Here is a 27324-nt window from a genome sequence, read left to right as displayed (position 1 = left end):
ACTTTTTCTGTGAGCAGGGAGTTCAACAACAGAAGAGTTTGAAGGAGAAAGGCCTGTGTGAGGGTAAGTGGGTTCAAGCTTGTCTCAGTTTGGCACCATCATGAAAGCGATGGATGGGATCCAGGGAAGTGTCAGGAGAGGTATTTCCAATTGAGGGAGAGCAACTCAGCTGGGTGCCTGCGGGCTGGGACCTGATCAGGAGTAAGCGTGGAACACTTCTTGCAAATATCCAAGAAACTTCAGCTCAGTATGTAACAGATGCAGAGAAGAGCTGCAGGGTGACCAAAGGAATGATGTTACAAGAGGAGCCTGAACCAGCTGTGTTGGATATGTCAGGAAGACTAGCAAAATGGGAAATATAACTGCTGCAGCTATGCTGCTGGAGTATTGGGGAGCTTTGGAATGTGGCTGATATCAGCTAGGCGATAGCTAACAAGCAGGGTGTCTCTACTCCATCAGAGGACTAATGAAAGTCTATGTGTAACAGTGCAGTATTGTAGGAAGGTTCTGATACGAAAACAGAAATGTCCAGATGTATGATTTAGAGGTGTCGTGAACTGAATATATGGCACTTCTTAGTGGTTGGAGTTTGTGTGTGTACCTAGCATATGGATAAAATATTTAACCAACATAGAAATGCATAGTGATAATCCCATAATATATGACAGTAGTCAGTAGGAGAGTGCTTGATGTATGTTTAAGGAAGAGCTTAATGATCTATGAAGGGCAATGATTGCTTGGATTCTTTGGATTTAGGCTATTTGGCAGCTTGTGCTTTTTGAACACTCCTATACAGTGTGATACTTGCTGTCTACTGTATTGTCCTGCAGGTTCCCTGCACTGCACAGGGAAAACTGGGTGATAATCGGGCATCATGATAAAAAGGCATGTTAAGTTTAGCCTATGACAAAGATACATTTAGAAGCAGACTGCTGGGCAGCAAACTCATGACCGGTGAGAGAAAAGCTTGCTCTGAAGTGAAAATTGTAGTTGAAGATCCCTGATGTGCCTGTACTGACAAATAATGGGTGCAGTACTTAGAGTCAGTGACAGCCCTTGCCCCAGATATCTCCTTAGTTTAACAAATGCTTAAACTTGTAACTGTATGTTGGTGAAGAACTACCCTTTGCCTATATGCTGATTTGTCCCAACATCAGCTTTGGAAAGGAGCTGGATTCTTTGAGCCAGAGTGAGCTTTCTGCTCTGTTGCAAATCCTGAGTTGCTGTAAGTGGCTATTAGGATGTTGATCAGGTCATTCTTTAGCAGAATTATCTGTAAAATAACAGGAGGAAAACACCACAGCAAGACACCTTTTTAATGTACTCTGGCAATGCTATGTTTAGTTCTCCAGTTATTTATTAAGTGCTTAGCCTGTGTTTCTGAGGTTTTTAAGTGCCTAGAAGAATATCAGGAGAGAATAGTATGGCTTCTCTTCTTCTTTTTTTTTTTTTTTCCCCCCCTGCTTCCTAATTAATCGTTGCATAGTGGTACTAAGTAGTTATTGTTCTGTGGTAAAAACAATGTGTGATGATCTCACAGTCCTTACTTGGAAAATTGCCCTGTAAAGAAAAAAACCACTGTTTATGGACTGAATTATTACTAGTGTGGAAGGGGGCTGCTCTGTTGGAAACAGTGCTTTGAATGACAGTCTGAGAGGATGGATGACAAGGAGGGAGGACTGAGAAGATAAGAATGAAAATGTGTGAGTGCTTTTTTAGGTTTATTGTTTATTAGAGTCATGGTCAACTCCCTGAATCTGTCCTAGTTTAGGTTTGGCCTTTTTTTTCTATATTCTGCATTTTATGTAGCTCCAGTCACGTTTCTCTGGCTGGTAAAGTGGCGTTTTAGTTTGAAAATCTCTCTAAGACTCTTCCTGAGAGACATCTCAGGCTTGCATGGCTGTCACTTATAAGGATGCCCAGAAAAACTGGAAGAACATCACTTGAACAGGTTTCTGAAGGAGAAAAGATGATCAGGTCTGAGGGACTTTCGCCTCTAAGCTTCAGGAAAAAGGCATCTCACACTCGTATTGAGGAAGAAAAAGAAACAAAGGAATTTCTAACAAACATTTTCTTCCCATCACAAATCTTTTGAGTGGGGGAGATGGATGAAATAAGCGCAAATGAAGAGACAAACAGGAATAGTGTCAGGTTTGGAATACTTTCCTGGTCTGCCCAAGAACTGTTGTAGATCACTATTAAACTTGAGGTGTTGGAATGCAAATTTAATCCTGTTTCATATCTCTTAAAATAGCTGTTTAAAAGTCAGAAAGAATTACCTTTTGAATGTTCCTATCCCTCTCAGTTCTAACTAGCTGCCTATTTTGCTTAACTTCAGTACAGTTCAGTGAAGTGAATCCCATTCAGAGTATACACCTTCCTTAACCTTTTCAGTGTGGTGTTTAGTCATGGTAAACACTGTCCTTGTGGTTTGTTCACACGGATTCTTAAATAGTAATAAAAAATGAAATATTTTTGTACAATAAAATAGGGTCTATGTGAACTGTATCTTTGCCAAACTGTATGCAGTACAAGAGAGAAGGTTGTTCCAACTTATTTGGATCTTTCTATCATGATACTTTTAATAGTATGCTTTCTGTTTGGATATATTATATGCTATAAAAACTAAAAATAGACTGTGCCAAGGTATTTTGGAGGTTTTTAGGCAGGCATGACAGAGAGAATATTAATTTCTTCTTCAAATGTGTTTATGCTAATTTTGCTTTGAAACAAAAATATATCCATTTGGGAATATTTATGTTCAAGATTGTTCTGTAATTTCCATATAAAAAAAAAAAATCTTGGTGCAGCACCTGCTAGACTTTAACCCCAGAAATGCCTAGAATGCAACAATGAGGTAGTCTAAAAGATGTATTCTGGCTCAGGCCCTTGTGAGGGCTTACTCTCCTTGAAAGCATTTTAAAAATAGGCTGTCTGAAATTGTACTTTATTGTTGACTCTTTGCGCATGTTAACGTGAGCAAACAAAGACAAAGAATAAAAAAGTGCTGATCAGCTGTTAACACGGAGCTATTTTTAGTGGGACATTTGAATACTGCTTTGGTGCTTCTGAAAGGAGGTATTTTCACTGTGGTTGTGCATATTCATGTTGGCAACTTTCCTTTAGGCAAATCTTCTGTGATTTGTGATAAGGTGATTTTTGAAGCTGTCCCAGGCAGCTCCACCTGCTCTGTGGTGGGTTGACCCTGGCTGTATGCCAGGTGCCCACCAAAGCTGCTCGATCCTCCCCTCTTCAGCTGGACGGGGGGAGAGAAAATATAACAAAAGGCTTGTGGTTTGAGTCAAGGGCAGGAAGAGATCACTCACCAGTTACCATTGCAGGCAAAACAGACTCAACTTGGGGAAATTAGTTTAATTTATTACCAGTCAAATCAGAGTAGGGTAATGAGAAATAAAACCTAAATCTTAAAACACCTTTCCCCCACCCCTCCCTTCTTCCTGGGCTCAACTTAACTCACAATTTTTCTACCTCCTTCCCCACAGCAGCACAGGGGGATGGGGAATGGGAGTTGCAGTCAATTCATCACCTGTTGTCTCTGCTGCTCCTTCCTCCTCAGGAGGAGGACCCCTCACACTCTTCCCCTGCTCCAGTGTGGGGTCCCTCCCACAGGAGACAGTCCTCCATGAACTTCTCCGATGTGAGTCCTTCCCACGGGCTGCAGTTCTTCACAGACTGCTCCAGCGTGGGTCCCTTCCACAGGGTCACAAGTCCTGCCAGCAAACCTGCTCCGGTGTGGGCTACTCTCTCCATGGGTCCACAGGTCCTGCCAGGAGCCTGCTCCAGTGTGGGCCCTCTGTGGGGGGTCACAGCCTCCTTTGGGCATCCACCTGCTCCGGCGTGGGGTCCTCCATGGGCTGCAGGTGAAGATCTGCTTCACCGTTAACCTCCGTGGGCTGCAGGGGAATCTGCTCTGGAGCCTGGAGCACCTCCTCCCCCTCCTCCTTCACTGACCTTGGTGTTTGCAGAGTTGCTTCTCTCACATATTCTCACTTGTCTCTCTGGCTGCAGTTTTGGGTTTTTTTCTCCTCCTCTTAAATATGTAATCACTGAGGTGCTACCACTGTCTCTGATAGGTTCAGCCTTGGCCAGTGGTGGGTCCAACTTGGAGCCAGATGGCATTGGCTCTGTTGGACATAGGGAAGCTCCTAGCAGCTTCTCACAGAAGCTGTCTCTGTAGCCCCCTTGCTACCAAAACTTGCCACACAAACCCAATACAGTCTCAAACATACAAACCAAAGGTGTATAGAAAAATGGTGTGTGGAGGACACTCCTGCTGTGTAAACCTACAGGTTTGGTATAGTATACTGGAAACAGCTTGGACAGTGGGGTTTCCACTGCTTTGCTTGGGAGCTTTATTCTGTAAACTTGGAGATTTCCACCTTGAGGTGCTGGGGGGAGTTTTTTTTATTCAGTTGGCACAGTCATCTTTGTTAATTCCATCCCATTAGGGAGTCAGGCTCCATTTAATAAACATGCCTGCTAATACAGATGGGTACCTCAGTCTTCAGTGAAGACTGTTAGTACTAGATGAACAAGGCCTGACTTTAGAAGCTGAAACTGTTTAAACCAAGGCACCAACTGTGATTTTTATGGGGGGTGGGAGGGAAAGCAGCTACTGTGAGCTATCTTTTGTTGATTTTCCTTTTTTAAAGGTTGTCATTGTACTTTAAGGAGTGGGGTAAAGATCTTCAACCTAGAGAGAGAGGAAACTTTTTCTCTAGCTAAACTACCACAGAAACTAAAGAAAAACACTCCTGAAATGTTTTCAACACCTTTATTCCTTAAGTGATTGGGATTCCCTGTATTCTGTTTCTTTCAATGCATGAGCCCAGGTTAATACAGGAATTCTATGATTTTACTATGAAGAAGATGAATAACCTTTAGGAAAAGAAAAAAATGAACACCATCCTTACAGAAACAAAGTAGCAGCTTTGGGAAAGAAGACTGGTAAAAAACAAGTTGAAAGTGTCAAATTAGTGATTGTAGTATTATGGTAATAATCTGTTGGTAATGGGAATAGAGAAAAGATGATAAACCATCAGACTGCATTCTGTTCAGCTCAATACCATATTCTGCAGCAAAAGCCAGTTTTTAATGTAATCTTCCTTCTGTCCACTTTTAGTGGGAGAGGAGTTTCTGGCTTTCTAATTACGTGTGTGTGTGTGTGTGTGTATATATATATAAATAGCTTAGTTTGGTTCTCTGGAATTTTTTTGTGATGTTTTTTGAACATTTTAGCAGAAGAGCTATGAGTATTTTTACATGGCAGTCTGTGAAGGTTTAAGCTTGGCATAGAATTGCGGTTATTCATCATAAGTGATTTTCATGTTTTCATTGTTAGTGAAAAAGAAAATGTTATCGAACCTATTGTCTTACAGTTCATAGGCTATAGAAATAGGAACTAGTAAAACCAGAAATAGAGTTTGGGGGGATTTTTAATCTCTTGAACAATAAGGTAGGAGATAATACAAAATATTATAGGTTAACTGACGCACTTTCAAACAGATGAGTTCTTTGCTAGTTCAAGGGTGAGTTCTTTAACAGTATATGGATGTTTGAAGAGAAATTCTGAAAAAATGTCTTTTGTAAACATGTCAGACATGTAATAGCTTGAAAGGTAGCATTTTGTTTATGAATTATGAATTTTAATATTTTCTGGTTTATTTCCCTGGTGTTTCTCTATGAATCAGCTTTGAAATCCATGTACTATAGCAGGAAGAAAAGTCTTTTCTATTTTGGATTCATAAGTATGACAAATCAGCTTTGTTTTGTATGGTGCCTGTTGGTGCATTTTATCCTCACACAAACAATGGGTTATATGTGTTAATCCATTTGCTGTGATGGGTTAAGTAATAGTTATAAAATCAAATAACCCTGCCACACAGTCTTTTATTTCTTTGAGAAGGAAAGTTGGGAGAGCAGTGCTTTCAGATAGTATTTGGTGCAGAAGGAGGAGAAATGTAAAGAAGTAGTTCTTGAGGACTGATTTTTCAAGAAGGTGCAGTTGGGAGCAAAAGTGACTTGGGGAGCAGTGGTTATGGATCCCCATGGACAAAAGAGGCACCCAGAGCATTGGGTATGAGTGGTCTCAAATTACTGTATTTTACCATAGATGTTTGTTGATACTTATCAACAAGCGTTGAGTTTTATGGAGAAATGCACTTGTTGGTACTCAAAATTGTATGTAATTGAGAGCTTGGATATCTTGCTATGCAGTGAAGGGAAGAGGCAGGCACAGACAAAAAAATTCTCATTATTTTTCTTTTAAGTCTTAAAGTAAAAGCAGCTTGTAATTTCCCAACGCAACTCTGGTCATCTGGAGCTGCTCTGCTGGGTCTTGTTTAAAAACTGTCCTTTTTCCTCTTCCCCAGGAGCACCAGTCAGCACCAGTAAGTATTTGGCATCCATTACAAAACATCTTTCATTAGACTAGACAAAATCAGTATGCTAAATAGGAGCCTCACAGAATAGGAAAGATCCCTTCCATGTCCAGCTGCATCTATCCCTACAGAGACAGCACTGGCATATTGTAGCTTAATGTTTTGGCTTTGAAATCATACTGCACAAAAGGAGTAAGATATCTTCTGTCCTGAGGTCAGTTTCTGTATTAGTGATCAAAAAAGGAAAATCTGAACATGAGAGCTGAAAAGATGGTGGTTGTCAAGGTGTCTGAAAAACAGACACAGCAATTACCACATGGTCACGGCTTTCTCAGAACCGAAGAGAAATTCATAGTATATTTTTCACTATTGACTCCTGCAGTCTGATTTGTAATCTTGGCAGATTAAAGAATCCTTTTATAATATGACAGATCACATTAGGAAAATCTGTTTGGATAAGTGTTTGCAAACTCTGTTCTCATTTATGCAGGAGTGACCTAGGGGTGTCACTGGAGAGGAAAATAGAATATGTTTTAACACTAGTTATTTGGATGCCACCATTGTCCACTTCCAGGCAATGTAATTTTATCTACAGTTGTAAAAGGCAGATATAGCTGCAGTTTCATGATGTTTGCTTTTATGACAGTTCAACTGCAAGCAAAACTATCCATTTGTGTAGCAGTCATATTTTAGAAACAGAAATGTTAATAAATATGTTAACTTTTGCATCTTTTACCGGACTGTACAGTCAGACTTCTGTACCTTCTTACCCCGTCTGCATCTCTGAAAGCACTCATCCATTTGTAAGGTTGGAGTTTACAGTACCAATCATTTAAATTAGCTAAACTACTTGTGGGGTTAAGGTCATATAAAAACTTGTAGTACAGCAGAAGTGTAGAGAACAGTATTTTTGTGGCTTTATTGTGAACTGAGGCTGCATACCTGATATTGTCTAGCACTTGGATAGTTTCACAGCCAAGATAAGGATGTGATTCGGTAGCTCGTTGCATGTGGAGCTCTCCTTAAAATCTGGGTCTGTGTTACCAGAGAGCCATCCCTCGGATACTTAGCCACAGAGCTGTTCAGAATGGAAGAGTTAACAAAGTGCTTGTTGAATGCACACTCATGCCACTGTTTCTGCATGATCCTTTAGTAGCCTGAATTTTCATAGGGATTTGACACTGTTGTTGCTTCAGTGTTAAAAGATCCGCAGGGCTTGAGTTGAGTGCTGGTCTCCTGCATTTCAACCAGTGGTCCCTGGCTTCATTCCTCATAGGTAATGCCAGACTCTCATTTTTCTTTAACTCACTTTTATTGGGATTAGCAAATTGCTTGTTTGGTTTGTTGGGTTTTTTTTTGTTTTGTTTTGTTTTGTTTTTTTAAAGTGTATACCTCATAAAGAACTATTTGCTATGTAGGGTTTCAGTTACAGTTTGTTTTTATTTTCTTTGTTGAAAAATATTACTTTCTTTTTTTTTTTCTTAATTGGATGAAGAAGGTATTATTAGACTTTCCCTTTTCAGAACTGGAAAATGCTCAGAAAGGCTTTAGCTCACACTTTCCGAATACAAATTTACTTCTAAATTGAGACCAAACATGGAAGAACTTAGAATGTCAGGTGAATAATTTGTGTAGTTCTGAGCAGATGGAAACAATGTAAAATGAAAAAAAAAAATTAGTCTTGGCAGTCATAGCTGTTTGGTTCTTATAATGTTCAAGTTGGTGGTTTTAAATTGTCCATGAACTATGCAAATAAGTTGGTGGGAAGTGGCTGAGGAAAGCAAGCCTACGATCAGTAGCTTTAAATTAGTTTGTACCAAAGGGTTCTCCCACTGGAAAATTTTCAGGGAGTTTTCAAATCTGAAAACTATTGATATAAGAGTTTAATAATGTCCCATTTTTTTGTCATAGTTCTAGCTTGTTTCACTTCAAACAGTTAAAACGTTTAGTTTTCTGACATTTGCTGTTTTAAAGTAATTATTTGACAAAGATCCATTACACTGATGTCCGTGATTCACAGTGATATCACTGTGGACAGACGGTCATTTTATGTTTTCAGTGGAAGCAAATAGATTGTGCTTGGAGGATAGATGCTATCCCAGTGATCACAAACTGTCCTGACAATGTTATGTCGCCCTCATTCTTGCATCTTTAGTCTATAAAAACTCTCTAAATGAAGCTGTAGAGATGAGATCTGCATGACCTTAAAAAGCTGGAAACAGTAAAATTAGTGTTCCCAACTGTTAAAAAATTTCTCTCTAAACACTGGATGACAACAGCATCTGCTGGTGCAAGTAAACAGTGAAGAATGGCACTAAATTCCATGTCTGTGCTGTTACACTCAAAATCTTTTTTATCTGCAAAGATGAAACATACCTTATATCCAAAGGCAAGAAGTTGTTATTATTATAGTTAGTCTTTACAGTGTAATCATTACTTGTTCAGATCTAATAATTACAGGAAAAGAAAGAATGCTTCTGTACAGGGGAAAGCCTCAATAAATAATAATACAGTTAAAATCATTGCACGCACAAAGTGTCTACCTCTTCATCCTGCTGTAAGGCTCACCCTTCCACTGCTCCTCCGGGTCCTAAGGTAGTTTCATTCTGGTGGTGGGGTTGTGGAGGTGTTTCAGCAGTTGTCAGCACATAAAGGACTTCAGATGCTGACAGGAGGAATATGATGTTCTTGTTGATAGTTTCTTCTTCACTCTAGGATCCACTTGGGATCATTTTTATGTTTGCTAATAAGCTCTTAAACTTGGCTCGCTCTTCATTGTTCTGCAGCTCCATGTTACATCCAAATTTACTATATATGCTACTTTATATACATGTTAGATATTATTTCTTTGTTCTGTTTACTACCCCTAAAACCAGTTTTGTCCAGCCCCAAGTCTGCAGTTCTTCAAGTGACCGTGGGTGAGCTGTCTATAGCCACAGTGTCTCCCAAGTGTCAACTTTGTACCCTACCTCTTCTTATCCCATGCTTGTACTCCTCTCCATCCAGTCTCCACTTCTCAAGGCCTCTGCTGTCATACCAGGCCTGTATTTTTCTACACTACATCATTTCATTAGAGTTGTCAAATGATGATAGTACCATGTAAAGATAAACAAAAGTCAGAACAAATTAGCCATAGACATCTGGGCTGTTGGAAGAATTGTTATAACTAAACCAAGTTTAATTGCTAAAACAAAGTTGCAGGCAGGTCAAGAAAAGTTCAGAGAAAACAAGCCTGAAACCCTAAGTCCTCAGGGTTTGCAGGCCCCCTCACAAGGCTTATGGCCAGCAACTAGTGATAGTAGTATGGTATTACAGAGCTACAGGGTAACAGTGCTGCAAGGGCCAGCGATGAACTCTGGGAGCACATTAGCTGTAGTGTTACCACCACCGGTTAAATATGGAGGTCTGGGTGTGATGCCCAGCTCAGAAAGTTCCTAGGGGCTTGCCAGATGAATCTGGGAGTGCAAACCTGGAGATGCCTCACAAAATACCAGTACTGCTCATTATACTGTTTTTCTCAATCTCTAGTGCTGCCTGCTCTCAGAGATGACTCCAGGCTTGGTTAACCTTTTGCTCTGACCCAGTCTTTATATTCAGCTTTTGGTCCCGCCCTTTTGCCAGAAGGTACTGCCTCTCTAGCAGAGGCAGTGGATGTAGTAGTGTGTGTCCACACTGAAATGTAGTTCAGTGTCTTAGTTTAACCTGTTGCTGAAAGTGGCTTTGATGAGATCGTGGACGATAGACTTGTGTGGCTGAAATGCAGATACCTGTTCTCATGTGGGCCTGAAAATCAAGACAGGTAGCTGTGGGCAGAAGCATCATCTCTGCTTGCTTTGTCTTGGAGGTTTGACTGCTGAGGTAGGCAGCATGCTTATGAATTTCTGATAAGGTGTGGTGGGAGGCACCAGCAGTTAGCAGAAGCCAGCATCACTGTCGCTTGCCTTCAGCATGCCAAAATTGAGAGTCAGATATACCAGTCGTGAGAGTGAATTAGTCATGAACTTTAAGAAAGTGAAGTAATTTGGGATGCATTCTTCACATATTCAGGCTTTTCTATATCCATGTGAAACTTGCTTTTAAAAAAAGTGAGATTCAGATAAACTTGGCCTGTAGTAACACACCAGTTTTATAAGGCATATTAGTGCTTGGAGAATTGACAAAACTCTGACATTTAAGCTCATATTTTTGAGCACTGAGTGCTGCAAGGAACTCAGCACTAATATATGCCCTTTGTCCTTGCACGGCATTTATATCTTTTTGTGATCATTGCTACCATCCATGCTTTTTAAATAAACTTTTGAAGCCCACTAAACTACATCAGTTCTAAAGATTGATCAGTACTAGTTGCTGAAAACAAACCAGTAGTTTGTGGTTAAAATTACTTGAAAATTGTTTTTAAAAGCTCTGGACTCCAAAAATCCATGGCCATACCCTATAGGAGTCTTAATTTTTCTCTGAATTTTGGACTGAAATGTTTATTACGTTTTCTCTGTTGGTAGATGAGTGAAAGAAACGAATGTTGTTACGGCAGAATAAAGTGTTGCACAATGCATATTGCAGCTACACAAGTACTTGCTACATTCTCTGTCTGAACAGAGCACTTTAATCTGTAATATGCTGAAGTGAGGAGACATGAACCTAAGTAAGTACCTGCAACATTTTTATTTGTCCACAGGTGTTTGCTCATTTTACAGAATAAACCAATCAGAATAGTAGAAATACTTTAGTTACTCTTTACAAACTATTCCTTTGTCTTTTCTGTCTTAGAGCTAGCATCATAATACCCACTACAACATATTTATTTTCTATACTAGCTCCTTTGTTCAATTGCACCTCAACAAAGAATATAGTATTTCAGCAAGGCTGGTAGGCAAAGCTGGGAACCCACAGGGGAATTTTCACAAGTAGGGGACAATTGTTGAAATGTGATGTTCTAATAGAAGGCTGCTGATTTAACACCTGAGAATGATCTGTAATCAAATTGGTAGAAATATTTCAGTGATATTTGCTCTGATTTCCTCTTCTGAGGTCACTTCAAAGACACACAAGCCACTTATGATCTATTTTTTTGTAGGTTGCATACTTTATTTATTCCAGTTTTGTGTTACTTACTGATTTTGGCCTTTTAAATTCAGCAATCAAATATGGCAATTTTCAGTATATTCCAAACATTTTTCCAGTATGTTTTAAAATGACCCATGTCTGTCAGTACATGTAGTCTTTCCCACACAGTTGTGTTTCAGTAGGTCTGCTACAAGTTAAGAATCCATTTAGTAAATTATATTGTCAGGTCCTCTTAGCAACAGTTCGGTTTATACTTGATGTGGACTTTGCTTTTTGCAAATGTGGTGAAATATGCCTTCTCTTAAAATACAGGTGCAGTTTATTCTGTGTTAAAAACCCATAAGCAAATATGTTGGTCAGCAGAGTTAATTATGTTCCTGGTACAATTACGGCTTTCTATGAACTATTTCACTGGGCCTTGCTTACATCTTCCTGTTTCTTTTTTCTCACCTAAATTCTAGATGTACTGTCTACTGCTGATAATTCTCATCAGCAGAGTTACTAAAATGAAAACTTCTGTTGATATTGAAATGTAGAAATGTCGGTTTCTCTGAAGTTACCGTCTTAACCTGTTTTTTCTGAAGAGTGTCAGTATTGTCCTTGTGACCTACAATGGGCAGATGGTGACATTCTGAGACCTCTGAAAAATTACTTTTTAATGTTTTCTGGCTTGGTTGGGAAATGAAATTGTGGCTTCCTTTTCTGAAAGAGAGGTGTGTGCAGCAGTTCCTTGCTTATAGCAGAAAAGCTTGGTCAAGTTAGTGTATCTCAGACCCTGTCACTTCATTTCGTACTTCCCCTTCTTGTTGGCCTTGATCAGAATACAGCTGCTGTAACCGTGTTGAAAAGGGCAGGGGGGATGTGTGTGTGTTTTGTGTGTGCATGTGGGAGAGAGGTTTGGGACGCAGGGAGGAAGTGGGATAGCACATGTATCCACCGACCCAGAGTGTGCCTGCTGCACTGGGCAATGCAAACACAGGATAACACAGTCCCTTTAGTCATCCCTGAGTCTCCTCTGGCTCCTACCCAGTGCCTGTGCTCCTGAATCAGTTTTGAATGTATAAACATTTTTGAGTATATAAAGGCTGCATCTTGTTCATGACCCACTCAAATACCTTTATTTCTTCTTTCAGTGCCTGTCTTGAGGCACAGCTAATGACTGACAGGTGATGAGCAACGTCTTTTGCTCCATTTAGTCCTGTGTCCTACCACTTCTTGAGAAGCAGCTCAGCAGTTCATCCTTCCTCAAACCTACTAGCACTACTCCCTTTTGACTGTCATCTCAGCTCACATTTGCCTTTATCTAGTTGGTGGAGAACCCTGCGTGAAACCCCATAGTTTCTCCTCACAACTTGGGGAAGAAAGCAAACCAAATGTTGGGGATCTTTGGCCTGGATCCTAGGAATCTGGACAGGGTTTTCTGGATGAGATTGAGGTCTTTGACAGGGCCAGCAAAGTGGGGTCCGCATGCTGTCTAAATAGATTGTCAAGGAAAATATTTTCAGAAACTGGCAAGACACTGAAGCAACACACCCCCCCTATTATATCTTACAGGGTGAGCTTACTGTTAACCCACAGGGTAGGATTGGCATGAAAAAGGATTCCTTTCACTGGGACAGCTGTCCCACCGAGCCGTTGAAATAGGAGCAGTGGTAGGAAGCACAGACTGTTGTTAGCCTGTGTGGAGTTGGATGCTTATGCTTCCAAACTGCCAGCATCCCACCCCTTGTTTACATGACTCCAGAAAGGAATCCAGGAAAGAGCCTTGCAGTCAGCATCTTGGCCCACAACAACCCTCTTTCCCATTGATTTAGAAAGATCAGGGAAAACAAAGAAATCATTTTATTTTCCAGGAAGAAGAAATGAAAGCAGCACAAAGAAATTGGATATTTGGAACCAAAACCGAATTATTTAATTTGGACAGGCATCCAGTATCATGGCCATTAGGCATAGCCTAGGCATTCACTGTGTAAGAAAAAAAAAATATGTATCAGAAATACATGCACAAAACACAGTTCATGAGTACAAAACAAATGTTGATGGAGAAATATGCATCAGCAGATTTGTATTAATAACATAAGACTCCAGTTTTGCTATGCTGCCTAAATGCGGGTAATAACCTTTGCGGAATATTACTCCCACACTAACATTTATTTTAAGTTTTCTAAATACCTGACACTTTTTCATTTCCTGAGTCAATTAGTAACATCTTATTGAAAACACATATGTTAGAGAAAGAATTCATGCATTTCTGGTTTGTCCTTGGATGCCGTTATGTATTTTTAATTTATATGAATGTTTTAAACAGTAAGTGTAGGAATCACAGCAAGTCAGAGCACTACCATGTAAAAATGGGAGATTTTTCTGTTATGCCTGTGACCTTCTATGTGGGAAAATGTAGTGTCAGGAAAGTAAACACATGTTTACACTGTGACCTGGAGCACAGTCCCATTGCACAGGTGAAGCTCAGTGCTTTCAGAGCAGAATGTGAGATCCCATCAAGCACACAGAGGACAGTGCTAACAGTAGCCTGTGATTCCTGGGTTGTTTTGACCAGAATACACTAGCTTTAATTAGTGCTACATTAGTCTGTGAAGTGGTAAGTATTGTAGACAGCTATATCAGATAGTTCCCTAGACTTTTTGTTGTAATCCAAGCTTGAGCAAAACTTCTGATTACAGATCTAGTTTCAGGGCTTTTATCCCTCTGTCTTCTGTGGTCCCCCTCTCTCATTGCCTGTATGTTTGAGGATTTTTTACTGCCATCTGACTGTAATCAACAGTCATATGAAATCTTCAGCAAATGTTAAGATGTGTCTGGTTCATCTCCATTTCAGGTCATAAACTGTTGAAGGGGTTTTTTTTATTTTTTTCTGCCTTTGTTCCCCTACCCCACCCTTTTATGCAGCAGGAGGAGCTCAGAGCGGGGGTTAAGCATTTTGTTTTCTCCAGTTAGAGTGATGCTGTTTCTGCATTGTGAGCATCATGGAAGACTGCTTTAGAAGAGGCAGGGTTTAGGAGGGTGTCCAAAGGACCATCAAATTCAGAAATGAGTTTCCAGTCCAAACTCCTCCCTGTTCTTATGGGCTTTTCCATATCTGTATAGGTAGCGTGAGAACCCCGAGTCATGAGGAGAGAAGTCATCCCATGCACAGGAAACTTCACCACAAGGTACCCAGCATGCTTCTTGTGAAGAGGGTAGAGATTAATTTAGGGTAAAGACCATTTGTAAGCTGTTTCAGTTTCTGTTGGTAAAACAACAGAGGAAGCTGAGAGGGTTGGACGTCAAACTGCTCTGTAGCAAGACTCATCATTTTCCATGGGATTGTGCTGTGATCAACTTGATAAAAGCTGTTCTGCAAAGTGAAACAGAGCTGTGCTTTTTCATTTTTAGTTAGCAAGCATTTGTGTTACAAATGCTCGCTTCCACCTGTCGGTGTGCATATTTTTGTGCTCTTAGAAGGAGTACTGAAGACATAGAAGCGTTGTGATGACAAGTGAAATTAAAACAATATCTCATTAACTTAAGGATGCTAATTGTGTTTCAGTTGTGAATATATACAAGTAGTCTTATTTTGCACAAAGAAGGAAGTGGCCTAAATTGCAGTTTTCTATTAAAAGTACTCAAATATATTAAAGAGATAAAATTAGGTTTTTAGATTAATTGAGTTTGCTGAAGTTCATAGCAGGGAAGCATCAAGAAGAAAGTTTGTGACTTACAGATTTGTCTGTAAGTAAGTGGGAGAAGGTGGACAGGAAAGCAAGGAGAAAGCAAGCTACTTTCTGCTGCTGAAATGACCTTTTATCTAAATATCACTGAAAGGTTGCATTTGGGGATTTCCACGCTGCACAAATACATTCATTGTATCTTGCGGTACTTTATTTCATTTTCTTGTGGAAGGCTTTTCCCTGTTCTTGCTGAAGTCACCCACTTGGTCAGAATGCTCAGGAGGGCTTCAGAGAGTGACAAGAAGATTCTTCAGGGCAAACTTATGTTTTTTTTACTTGGTAATCAAGATTCTGCTCAGTGGGAGAAGGGGGACATTGAACCAGCATGTGAGGGGAACCTAGAATTCAGGAGTAGACTGAGAGGTGGAAATACAGCCTCTTTGTGGAGCTGACAGACTAGCACTTGCCAAGTATGTTTTTGGTGAGCAAGTAATTTCAGTGGGAGGCAAAGGTCCATATTGGATGCTAGCACCACCTGCTTTCTTTTGCCTTCCCAAGGGGCATGGTAAGGGAAATGTCCTAAATTGTGGACTGTGTGGAGTGAAACTCTGTTGTCAAACCATGGATCTGCAGTAGATGTAGTCTGTGTTGCCACCCCCACAAGTTTTGCCGGAAGGAAGAATCTGGCTCAAGGTGTCAAGCTCATGGCTCTGGCTTTTCCTGTTGTGATCAATGTGAGACTGAGGACATTCAGTCTCTCACAAAATGAGACAGAAGAGCGAAGTGCTTGTGAGACTGTAAAAAAAAAAAAGCTCTTAATCAGTGTTGGTCTTAGCAGGCTTTTGCTGGGAGCTGCTGTCCTTTGAGCCGATGTTCTGCTCTTGGGCTGCTTCTGCAGCCATGAGTCATAGGTTGATCCAGACCTTCACCTCAGGCCTTGAAGCATGGTTAATAAAGTTCCTTGCATCTTCTTTGAAACAGCTGTTGGAGATGGGATGCTGGAATTGCTGGAAGATTGGTCTTGAGCCAGCATGGCAAATCTTGTTTCACTACCAAGGTTTTCTATGGTTGGATGTAAAAAAAAAAAAAATTTAAAAAATCTGTATGCTAGTTATACTAGAGATGGTGCTCTTACATGGAAGGCAGCCTAATCATAACTTAGCATAGTGTGGCATTTCATCCTTTCCATTATTTTGTCCATAATGATACAGTTAATAGGATGTTGGTTGGAAAACTGGCCATGTTGCAGATCCAAAATACTTACTGTTTCAGGCAGTATTAATTTCCACTTTTTTGTGTATTGTTGAAACATTTTCCGCCAGAAAAACTTTTTACTAAGACGTTATCTGAATTTGGCTGAAGGAGCCCTCTCGATGTTTCAAAATGATCATTTGGGAACAGGAACTCTAATTTGTAAGGTTCAGAGAGCGGTACAAGTCCTTTGGTACAAGTATTTGCAGTTCAGTAAGTACCCCACAACTACTTTTTCACTCTCCCTTGGAGACGATGGCATCCTCATTTTTTTAAAGCATTAAAGAAGGTGTCACACTCTCCCTTTCTCTATTATTCTCTTCATATAGATGTATCAGTTACATTTAGCCTTCCACTGCTGTTGCATTTTCTGCTTTGGCACGCCTCTTTACCCAATCAAATGCTGTAAGCCCAGAGCACTATGGCTGTAGAAAAGTACAGTCTCAAAGTATATTTTGATTTAGTCTATAATTGGAGTAGCCTCTTTCTCCTGCTTATTGATGTGTGAATTGGAAAAATCCTGTTTCTTACAGTCATGTAATGAGTGTCAAAAAAGTAGGTGTTGGGGTGAAAGAAGGTTTGTCCTCATCTGACATGTTTGTTTCAAGGGGTAGTTTGGTAGGAGATTTTTTTCAAGAAGGGGACAGACCAAAGCAGTTTGCTAGAACAATTGTGGAGGTAAGGAGAATATTAGCTTGTAGTTGTATAAGCTAATCAACAAGGGATTATTTTGGGGCCGAGATGGTCGTCGTTTTTGCTTGAGATCTTGCAAGCAGTGATGAGACTAAATGTCTGCAAGTTTCAAGCCCACAGGATGTGCAGATGAGCAGAGTGGCATTTGCTTCCTATGGCCAACTGCCAGGACTGAAGGTAGCAGACCAGAAGTGGCATCTGATAAAAATCTTTTCTTCTGGTCATGTGCTTTTGTGCTAATAGACCACCAAATAAATATTCACATAGCAGAAGGGAGGCTTGTTCAGAAGCCTTTTCTGCACAGTAGAAATGGCCATTACTGGTATTGGGGGTCAGCAGCAGCTTTTCATACTTCTGTTGAAACCACAGTTGAAAACTGGGCTTGCAGCAAAACTTCATGAAGTGCAAAGCTGCACATATTGCCAACATCCACTATCTGCAGGATTAATAAGGGCAAAGCCAAAGGCTATGTGTAGATGCATCATGCCATCTTCAGGATAGGGTTTGCTTGGACATGAATTACATCATCCCTTGGGATTGCTGGCTGCAGGAGTGGTACCAGTCTTTGGTACCATCTAAGGAAACTATCTGATGTGTTACTACTACCTTTAATTTGGTGGGAATCCCACCTCCATTGATTTTTATCAAAAACATGATCATAAAATTGTAATTGTTGAAACAGCTGTCATTCAAGAGAGTGATCAGAGCACGTGTCATTTGGGTCTGTCAGGCTATGCAGTGAATAGAGGGAGCTCATCCCTGCCTGAGATAGCACAACTGTGGGAGGGATCCAGTTTGCCCAGCTGCAGCATCAGGCCTAAGCTAGTCATCTAGATTCTTTCTATAATTAGAGAGAGAAAGGTATCTTTATGGGGTGATTCATCCCACCTACCTTGGAAAATGGTGACTCATTCTCTGGAAGTGCCTGTGTCTCACCATTGACTATACAGAGAACCTAGGCAGTAAGTTGAGATCAGATAACCTGCCTCCTATGCAGTTTAGGTGAGATAAACCCCTTTCCGTAAGTGATAAGATCTCATACCTATGTTCTTAAGCAGTCTTGGGTAATTGGTAGGGCTGGCGATTGAACCAAAAAGCTCAGACTGGACTTCCCAATCTCTTTTATTGTAGTATGGCATACATGGAAGGTCTTAAAAAGCATATCCTGTTAATGCAAGTGTACTTGAATGAGATGATACCACCAGCAAATACAAACCTTTAGTTAACCTATAGGAGGTTTAAAAATTATTCACTTTTCCTGTATATTGCTAGGTGTTCATAGAAGCCTACCTCACATTTCACCCAATGGAGAAAGAGCCCTACATCCCAATCTTTAGAACTTCTGTGTTTTGACACGGGATCTTTTCTCCTGACAGTGATGGTTATAACTCTTCCAAAGAGCAAAATTTTGAAAGTTTAACCATAGAAAAGCAAGTGTAGTAACAAAGGCTCTCTCATACTCAACATATCATATACATTCCTTTTTCTTAATACCACCAAGCCTTTCAATAAACATGTTAACATAAATTTCTTACAGCTATTCTACCCACTCACCAAATGCTGACCTGAAGTCAGTCCTTTTCAGCATAAGCTTATTTCTCTGTGCTCCTGTTCTGACTATTGCTATGACTAGTGCTGGTTGAGGTCCAGCAGAGGATCATACTCTTTTTCTATTTTCAGTAAACTTTAATGGGAGAGCTAGTAATCAGAAGTTAAATTTACAGTTAACTGAGAATGGTACCCATCAGTTGGTTGTGATGTATGCTGGATAAGAAGACTGATTATTTTGTTAATTTTTTAGATGTGGATTTAACTGATGTTACGATATGCAAAATCCCTTCACACATGAGGAAAAGAGCCCTCTGTAAGTATGACCAGTGTAAGTAAATTAAAAATGTACCATTAGGTAAAAAATTAAAATTGCAATTTAAATGAGTAGTTGAGAACTTAGCCTTGGAAAGTTATTATGCTCGGTAATATTTAAATAGAAATAGTTTCAAAACAAAGAAAATAACCTGACCCTGTCTTAACTTCTCAAGGATGGACCCTTTTTAAGGATGTCAGCAATTACAGAGATTTTAGCTGAAAAACAACTGGACTTTTTAAGTCTGAAAACTGCTGTCTGACCTGTACCTGTGTGAACATGTAATTATCTAATGAGGTATTTGTAGGATTTGGGGGAAGTGGCAATTGGCATCCTGTCTAAATCTCTGCAAGCACATTTTGTAGGTGTTTTGTTTCATTAGGCAGTAAGTTTTAATGGACTTACAAACCATTAGATGTTACATTACATAAAGAACAAACCAAGGAAAACCTATTACTGAAAGAAGGGGAAAAAATTAGGAGAATGGAAAGACTTGGAAACTGGCAAAGAATTTTGGTGGAAGTTTTATTTGACCAAATCTTAGGACATTCAGTACTATTTGAGAAAAACTGGTGCTTCACTACCCACTTAACCACTTAAACATTAAAAAAAAAAAAAAAAAAAAAAAGAGCTTTTTCACTGTGAGTGATCAAACTTTGGAACAACCAGGTTGGCCAGTGAGGTCCATTCTTGTCCAAAACCAACTGGACACAGTCCTGAGGAACTTGCTCTAGGTGACGCTGCTTTTGAGCAGGGAGGCTGGATTAGATGAACTTCAGAGATCCCTTCCAACCTCAACTATTCTCTGTTTCCATATGAATTGGAAAACTGCCTGCTTTAATTTTTGGCTGTCATAAATTATATCTATAAGCAGAGTGTTGTTTCATATGCTGTCACTGAGTTTCAAAGATTTTGGGGATGGGATGTTCAGAGCTCTCAGTTTCTGCTTCTTCCACTGAAGAATTCCCCTTTTTCCTATTTTGGAATTGGCTTATGACATTATATGTATAAACCTGAGTTGTATCACCAAGAGACAACAGACTAGCCCATCTGGTGGACACAGCCCAAATTCCTTTTTCCCTAGAATGAACTCACCATTTAAAATCTCATTCCTAAGCTCATGCAGATGGCCAGGGTTGTGTTCAACTCAGTCATCTTAGATGCTTAACTTGCAAATGAATTTTAGATGTCCAGTGAACCAGTGCTAGTTAAGAAGATGCTTTAGTTCCCTGTGGAGAGAGGGTGATTCTTTTGAAATCCTGCAGAGGGAGATGCTGACTAGTTAAATTCAGAGACTTAAGTTAGGCAGGTTGAATGTTCCTTTGGAGGCCTTCAGACAATTTTAAAATGCCTATTTAAAACACAAGTAAAAGCTAGGTGCTTTATTTAATTAGAATGCATCTTGCCCATTGTTAGGTCCATCAATCTAAAAGGAAAAGAAATATGCTCCCATTATGCAACATGGTTCAGATGTTTTGTAAAATGAATGAGGGGCTGCTGTGAAGGTATTAGTCAGTGTATTACTACCTTTCAGGTTTATCAGATTTTACTCGTAATCTCACTTCCTAGATGAATGGAGTTTGTTTAAATAGTATGAAACGAATACGAAAGTCCTGTAACTGCATTGTTAATGTGGCTGACAGAAGGAACATTCAAATCTATCAGCCAAACCAAAAGCACCACTTAACAATGTAACCAAATTTTCTATAGGCTGTGTGTTTCTTCCCTACTGTAACATTTCACTTTACAGGCGTTGTGAGGGGAAGAACTGTCATGGATGTCTGTAGACCAATAAAGTGTAGAGTGAAGGAAAAGCACAGACAGTGCCACGTACCACATCGGCCATCATCCCCTTTTGCTTTTGCTTTCCATCACCATCCCAGAATTTCAGCCTCCCTCTGGCCCAGTAGGCTTTATTTATAGTTTTCAATATCCCTCTCTCATGGCAGTAGAGCCTGGAATGACACAGTGTGCTGACACTAACAACATTTCCTGCCCTTTTATGCTGTGTTCTGCCGACCCATTGTCCCTTTGTCCTTATCCCTTGTCCTCCCTCTGCAGACAGAGGCCCCATCTGACAAATTTACTTGTGCTCTCCAGGGATTATGGAAACCAGGAAACTTCATTAAGGATGGTTTAATAACTTAGACAAAGGAGAAGAGCAGCTGGTCTGTTAACGAGTCTCAGCCCACCCCATTCTCTGACAGAAGAGCCTTTCTTGCATGTGGTACAGTCGTCAACAATTCACAGTAAAATGCTACAGATGTACAGTTCATGCAAATTGAGTCACTGTGCATTGGATCTACCATGAGCATTTTATTTGAATGACCTGAGGCAATTTTATGGCAGTAGATTTGCTGCTGTTAAAAAGAATAGTAGCTGATAGTGACCTAAATTTTTGGTGTATGTTTTTGCTCTCTTTATTGCTTAGCATGGTAATGTTAGAGGAATAGCAGTTGGAGACAACCTGCTGCACTCTGCTACTCTGTAGAACAAACATCAGTAAAGCCAAGCAGCAAGAAAAGAAGGGTTCTTCATGACAAAATGACAGCAAGAGAACACAGTCCCCGCCATGGTGCAAAATCCCGCACTGTGCAACGGGCCTCCACCATTGATGTCACCTCTGACATGCTAGGCCTTTCTCTAGCAGGTATGTACTCATGTCAGCTATTCCTCCATTGCTCCTTTCAGAATATACCTTGTACTAACATTGTCTTATTCTTTTAATTGCTAGAAGATTTAGATGTGTTTGGTTATCTGAACAGAATGGGATAAAGGAATTATACAAAAATATTAAAAGATCTTAAGTTTACCATTTTTAAAATAGACAAAATATTAAAATTGGAGAGGCAAGAAAAAAAACTAGATTTTGTGCAGTTATGTTTATCAGTCAAAAATAAGCAACAGGGGGAGAAAACAAAAGAATGTCAAGGTCTAGGAAGAGTTTTGGCAACCTCCTTGTTTGACATTGTTTAAAATTTTCAAGAGTGTTCAGGGAGCTGAGAATTATCTCCCTTATCTTTTATGGTGAGTAAATTAGGATTGTAACCCCCAGAGGTTTTCTTTCATTAGTGAGAGACAGGTACTTTCAAATTTCTCCCTATTCACTGCTCACAGAGGAGACATACCTGATTTAATAATTTGGAGTTAATGGTGGCTCAGGCACTAAGTGGCTTTAATCCTATTGTTTTCTACTGAGATTCGGCATTTTCTATTCCCATATTCCATATAATGTTGCATAGGTTTACATATTTTTAAATGTCCTATAAAATGAGATCATCTCAGGTTTTTCAAATCATTTTTAGGTACCAAAGATTAGCTAATAAATATTTTAAATATCAGTCATGGCTCATTGAATTAAAAATACTAATTTTTTAATATAAAATTTAATTTCTTTCTTTATATGACTGTAATTTCTTTCTCTGTTATGACTGCAATGAGGAAAGGATTCACAGGATAGCAATGTTTGGCTAATCTTGTGTTAATTTTTCTGATTTACAGGAAACATTCAGGATCCCGATGAGCCGATTTTAGAGTTCAGTTTAGGTAAGATTAGTGATTTTTATGCTAATTTTGATGATACATGCTATTGAGTATGTGTGCATTTTTTTAATTGTTGATTTTGAAGTGCCTTTCATATAGTAGGGACTGAAACTTTGATTCAGTTTTTATGGAGAGGTGGTACAGTTTTCTTGCTTCCTATATGGTATCTTTTGATAAGTAGCCAGCAGTTTGATTTTGTGATGTTTTTAAAAGTCTGTAATTAAAACATCTGTCTGATACAATTTTAAATGTTTGTTATGTGAATGTGGTTTTTAAATGGTTGGGTTTTTTTTAATGTGAACATACAGTGAAACTGTCTTCAGTCTCAGTATATCAGCAGTTCAGGCCTTCAAACAAACTGAAGATTTGCTAGAAATACCATTTTAGGACAGAATATTTTCTAAGGATTACCAAATATTACATATACCTTCTTTCCTTTGGCTTTTGCTGGCAAGTGATAACGTGAAATGCAGAAGTGACCTAATTTCTGAGATTGGTTAAATTTGGACAAGAAGCTTGTTCATTGACTCACCTCACTTGAAGACTAAGAGAAAAATATTTTCTTCATGAAAATTCAGTCCACATTTTCAACTGCAGCATGGTTTTCTTAACAATAGTGGACTAACGTTTGGAAGGTTATGCTCTTAGCAGTATGTTTGAAATGAAAAATTAGAAAATTTTCTCAGATGTATGTAATTGTGTTATGAATAATAATCTTAACAAGAACTCCTTAGAGCTGAATAAGTTTAAGTATTTTCAGGTAAGTTAAAAACATCTGGATCTGCAAAGCTGTTTAGTGTACATTTAAACATTTTGCTTGCCCAGGTAAATTTCAGAATTAACTTTCTGCATCTAGCTGAAGCAGAGTTGGACCACACTGTAGTTGCCTGTATCTGGCTAGATAGAATTTGGCTCTGAAGTTTAATGTAATTGTGTAGTAGTTACTCACTGAAGTTTTTGGTAGTTGTTTCCAACTCACCATAGTCCCTTCCCAGCAGTTACACTCACAATAACATTTTAGAGGAAATAAATTGCTGTCCTTTTACAATTACAAGTAGTGCTCCTTATAGTAGTGCTGTTTGATCAATGTTCGAGCACTTCTATTGGTTCTCCATGGCAAAATGCCATTTGGTAATGGGCTTAATGGAGCGTGACTTCAAATCAAATGCAACCATGCTCATGAGATTCCCAGAGGAAAACCTATGCATGTACACTGTTCTAATGAGCTGTGCTGGGGGGTGGATAGGCAGGTGTCAGAACAAGTTTAAATTACAACTCTACAGCTTGGAGCCATAGTGATCTGATTGCATGTTTACTGTTCATGTGCATGAAGGTGAGTGATGTCTGCCTTTATAGTGTGGCGGTAGAATGAATTAATGGCCCTTCATGGCTTTATTGCTCAGGGTAAATCATATACTTTTATAAAAATGTAGAGTCTTACAGCAATATGAAAAAGATCCTGAATCTAAATTTATTTATCTATTTCATACCTAAAGCTTGCAGTGAGCTGCTAACTCCATCGCTAGATCGAAAACCAAATAGTTTTGTAGCAGTGAGTGTAACTACACCTCCTCAGGCATTCTGGACAAAGCATGCACAGACAGAAATTATTGAGGTAAGTGGTGAGGTACTCCTGGATTAGATTTCGAACTGAAGATAACACAGGAAGCATTTCTTCCTAACGAATACCACCTTGCATTAATGTTTGCCTTTTTTGCTTATGATTACAGGGAACAAGTAATCCTATCTTTCTAAGCAGCATTGCCTTTTTCCAAGACTCTCTTATCAATCAGATGACACAAATCAAACTCTCTGTGTACGACGTCAAAGATAGATCTCAGGGAACAGTAAGTTTTCTTTATTCTGTTGCCTGCCCAGTCAGCATGGAACAAGCGAATGAGAGGCAAGGAGATAAAACTAGTAACTTTTGTGGAAGAAAGCAAAGGGGTAGCAGCACTGGTCCTAGAGAAAGCAAGATGGGTAGGGGAAGGAGAGACAAATGCTGTGAGATAGACATGGTAGAGTGGGGAGCATTGTCAGTTTTCTCAAATAAGGCTTGTCTGCAGCAAGTTTGGGAACCACTGATTTAAATTAAGAGCTAGATAACGAACAGGATCCAACACGTCTAACTGAGGCTTCTAACCTGTGCCAAAATGTTGGGCCTGTTGGGCCCGTAATGAAACAGTCCTTTTGAACAGAGATGCTAAATTCCAGAAATCGCCCTGCCCTGATACCATAGTGATTTTGTTCAGAGGTAACATTTGTTCCCTTACTGAAAAAAATTCAAGTGTCAGTCCTCTCATGTAACTACTTGTATCTCTGGGCCATTTATTCTCAAACTGTTGCCCAGAACACTGTTTCAGGCCCCACTTGTCTGCTTTTCCTTGGCTTCCTCAGGGGCAGCACAGCTGTCCCTCTTGGTACAGTGCTTCATTGGGGAGGCTCTGGGTAAAAAGGAGTAACTCCAGAGGAAGCAAGTTCTTCAGGAAGAGCCAAATTTGGGTCAGGGAGGGACTATGAATGTTGACCTAGTCAGCCTGAGCCCTATTCATTTATTGCTTTCAGTGTTCCTGTGTTGCTGGACCTGAGCTTGTATATATTGAGGTGCCTCCACTCAAGTCCTAGAGAAAGAAAAATGCTTATTGTCCTCCAGTAGAAAAAGGATTTTTGATAAATTACCAAATTTATTGAATTTTAAAGGGTTTTAATTAGTTATGTATGGGTATATGTAAATATTTTTTTGTTCTCAGACTTTTGTGCATAATGATTGTATTTTGGACTTCCATGCCGTAGACAAAGCCTTTGTTCATTGTAAAGGTAAATAATTACAATTCTGGTACTCATCTTCTTTCAGATGTATTTGTTGGGTTCTGGGATGTTCACTGTAAAAGAACTTCTTCAGGAGAAGAATCACAGGTTGCACTTAACACTAAGGTTTGTAATATTCTCCTCCATTTAGGAATTAATTCTTAATTCTTGAAAGCGTGCTTAAGATGTGATGAAAACTGTCTGTGAGATGTGATGAAAACCTTTTGGTTGTTTTTTTTTTTTAGTTCCAGACCACTATTAAAACATGTAGAACAAGACCTTTCCAACATGGTGAATAACATTAGACATTGGTTCTAGTTCTGCAAGTCAAGAATGTATTGTCAAGACTAATTTCATATTTGCGCATTTCATCCTATCTCCTCAGCCTATGGGTCTGTGGAGAGTGACAAAATAGGGTATTTTTAACTGTCCTGATGTATGAAGAGCCTGTGATGGTGAGAATGAAACCCAATGAAACAGGGGGTTATCTTAGCTGTTTGGAATACCTTGGCTTAGATAAATCTAGGCTCTATTTACTATTTCAGCACCTACCAGTTGCTAAATAGCGTATTTGTTGCTGAATAGTCTATTTATCAATACAATGCACTAAGAATAGGAGTTGTCACATTACAACAACATTGATGGATGTAATTTTCTAGTTTAATTCATATTGGAAGCTTTTGTGGAAGGCACATGACTCAGGAGGGAATGAGAAGGAGGGTGTGGGTCTAATACCAATCCTCAGAGTAGTAGTTCTATTCATAAGAATCAAACCACACTCTTGAGAGCCAGCGTGGGACAAAGTTAAGCAGAGGGTTGGGGAAGAATGAAGAAAGCAAAGTGAGATTAAGGAAAGAGAGCTCTAATGTGTAAATGCACACTGTAGTGGTATGTGTTAAAAGTAGGACAGGCATCCCTGTCAGAGAAGTCAAAGGGAAGTCAGTTGAAGAGGGGAAGCATAATCACAGGGACTGAGGGGAGATGGTGTTGGTAGTATCGGCATAATCAGCATTATAAACAGTGACTGATAAACTTGCAGAAATTTTGCAGCCCAGACACAACTAATAAAACATGGGCAAAGCTTTTCATGCTAAGAGAAGAGATGGGTAAGGTTTTTGGCTTTTCCATAGCAGGGAGCAGATGAGGGAAATAAGTCAGAAAAGGCACCAAAAGTATGACATTAATGGTGGGTAAAATAGTCTGATTTAGTGTAGGTGTGAAGATGAGGATGTTTTGAGAGAGATGAAAAACAGGAGGAATGTGGTGACAGGAGTTTCATGGTTGTGTGTTAGTCATGGTTATTCTGTTAGGTTTGTTCTTTCATGACAAACTTGAAACTGGACTTTATTAAACTCTCTTGTTTTGATATCAAGTATATTCTGATTATCAAAGTGTGTGAGTATATGCATATCTCATCGCATTACCCCTTGGATGTATAAGCTGAATGCTGAGCAATGTCTATAAACCTACTGCGTGATTTGGATACTTAAACCTTTTCTTGTAGTCCTCTTGTGTGCTTATTTCTTTTGCCTCCCCAGTATTGTCTGTTCCAGGCGCTTTTTTTTTTTTTTTTGTCTTAGTTGTCCCAGTATACAATGTTAAAATACCATTTAGAATTTGTCTTAAAATAATAGCATAAAGTCTTCCAAAATTACTGTGAGTCATGGGTGAGACAGAATAAATGACAGCCATGGTAGATCTGGGTATTGGTGTGTGTTTAAAAACCAGCAAGATTAGAGCTTTTACCCCTCTTGATTCTCTGGCTCTGGCTCACTCACTCACACCCCTCTCAGTCGTGTTCATACGATGGCAGGGAGATGGCTGCTGGTCTGGGAAGGTGAGACAGAAAGTTGTGTCAGTTTGTGCTGTGCAGCTGCCCAGCTGTTAGTGGCCAGGTCCCTGGGGATCTCTGGCTTTTGTTTCCACACAGCGCCCTGATTTCCAGGACCTTCCTCCACCTTGGGGATCTTTGCTCTATTGAGAATCTTCACCACCTTCTTCCCTAGACCACTCCTTTTCAGGATCCTTCTTT

At 39.6% G+C, this 27324-nt stretch overlaps 1 protein-coding gene across 14 annotated transcripts in view; it reads left to right on the top strand.

Annotated features, from left to right (window-relative positions):
* The window catches only part of INPP4A (inositol polyphosphate-4-phosphatase type I A), a 134172-nt gene that overhangs the window by 58651 nt on the left and 48197 nt on the right, over positions 1-27324 (top strand). For 12 of the 14 annotated variants that reach the window (XM_074859013.1, XM_074859014.1, XM_074859020.1 and 9 more), the window contains exons 3-8: positions 18879-18941; positions 21373-21591; positions 22443-22487; positions 23981-24099; positions 24215-24331; positions 25339-25418. In XM_074859013.1, the coding sequence (XP_074715114.1) occupies positions 21486-21591; positions 22443-22487; positions 23981-24099; positions 24215-24331; positions 25339-25418 (467 nt within the window). In that variant the 5' untranslated portion in view covers positions 18879-18941; positions 21373-21485. Of the gene's footprint in view, positions 1-14570; positions 14636-18878; positions 18942-21372; positions 21592-22442; positions 22488-23980; positions 24100-24214; positions 24332-25338; positions 25419-27324 lie in introns of all 14 variants that reach the window. The other 2 variants (XM_074859016.1, XM_074859015.1) reach the window with 1 other exon arrangement.

This window comes from Strix uralensis, chromosome 2, assembly GCF_047716275.1.
Source record: "Strix uralensis isolate ZFMK-TIS-50842 chromosome 2, bStrUra1, whole genome shotgun sequence".
NCBI classification, from domain to species: Eukaryota; Metazoa; Chordata; class Aves; order Strigiformes; family Strigidae; genus Strix; species Strix uralensis.
This window is presented reverse-complemented; position numbering and strand designations above follow the sequence as displayed.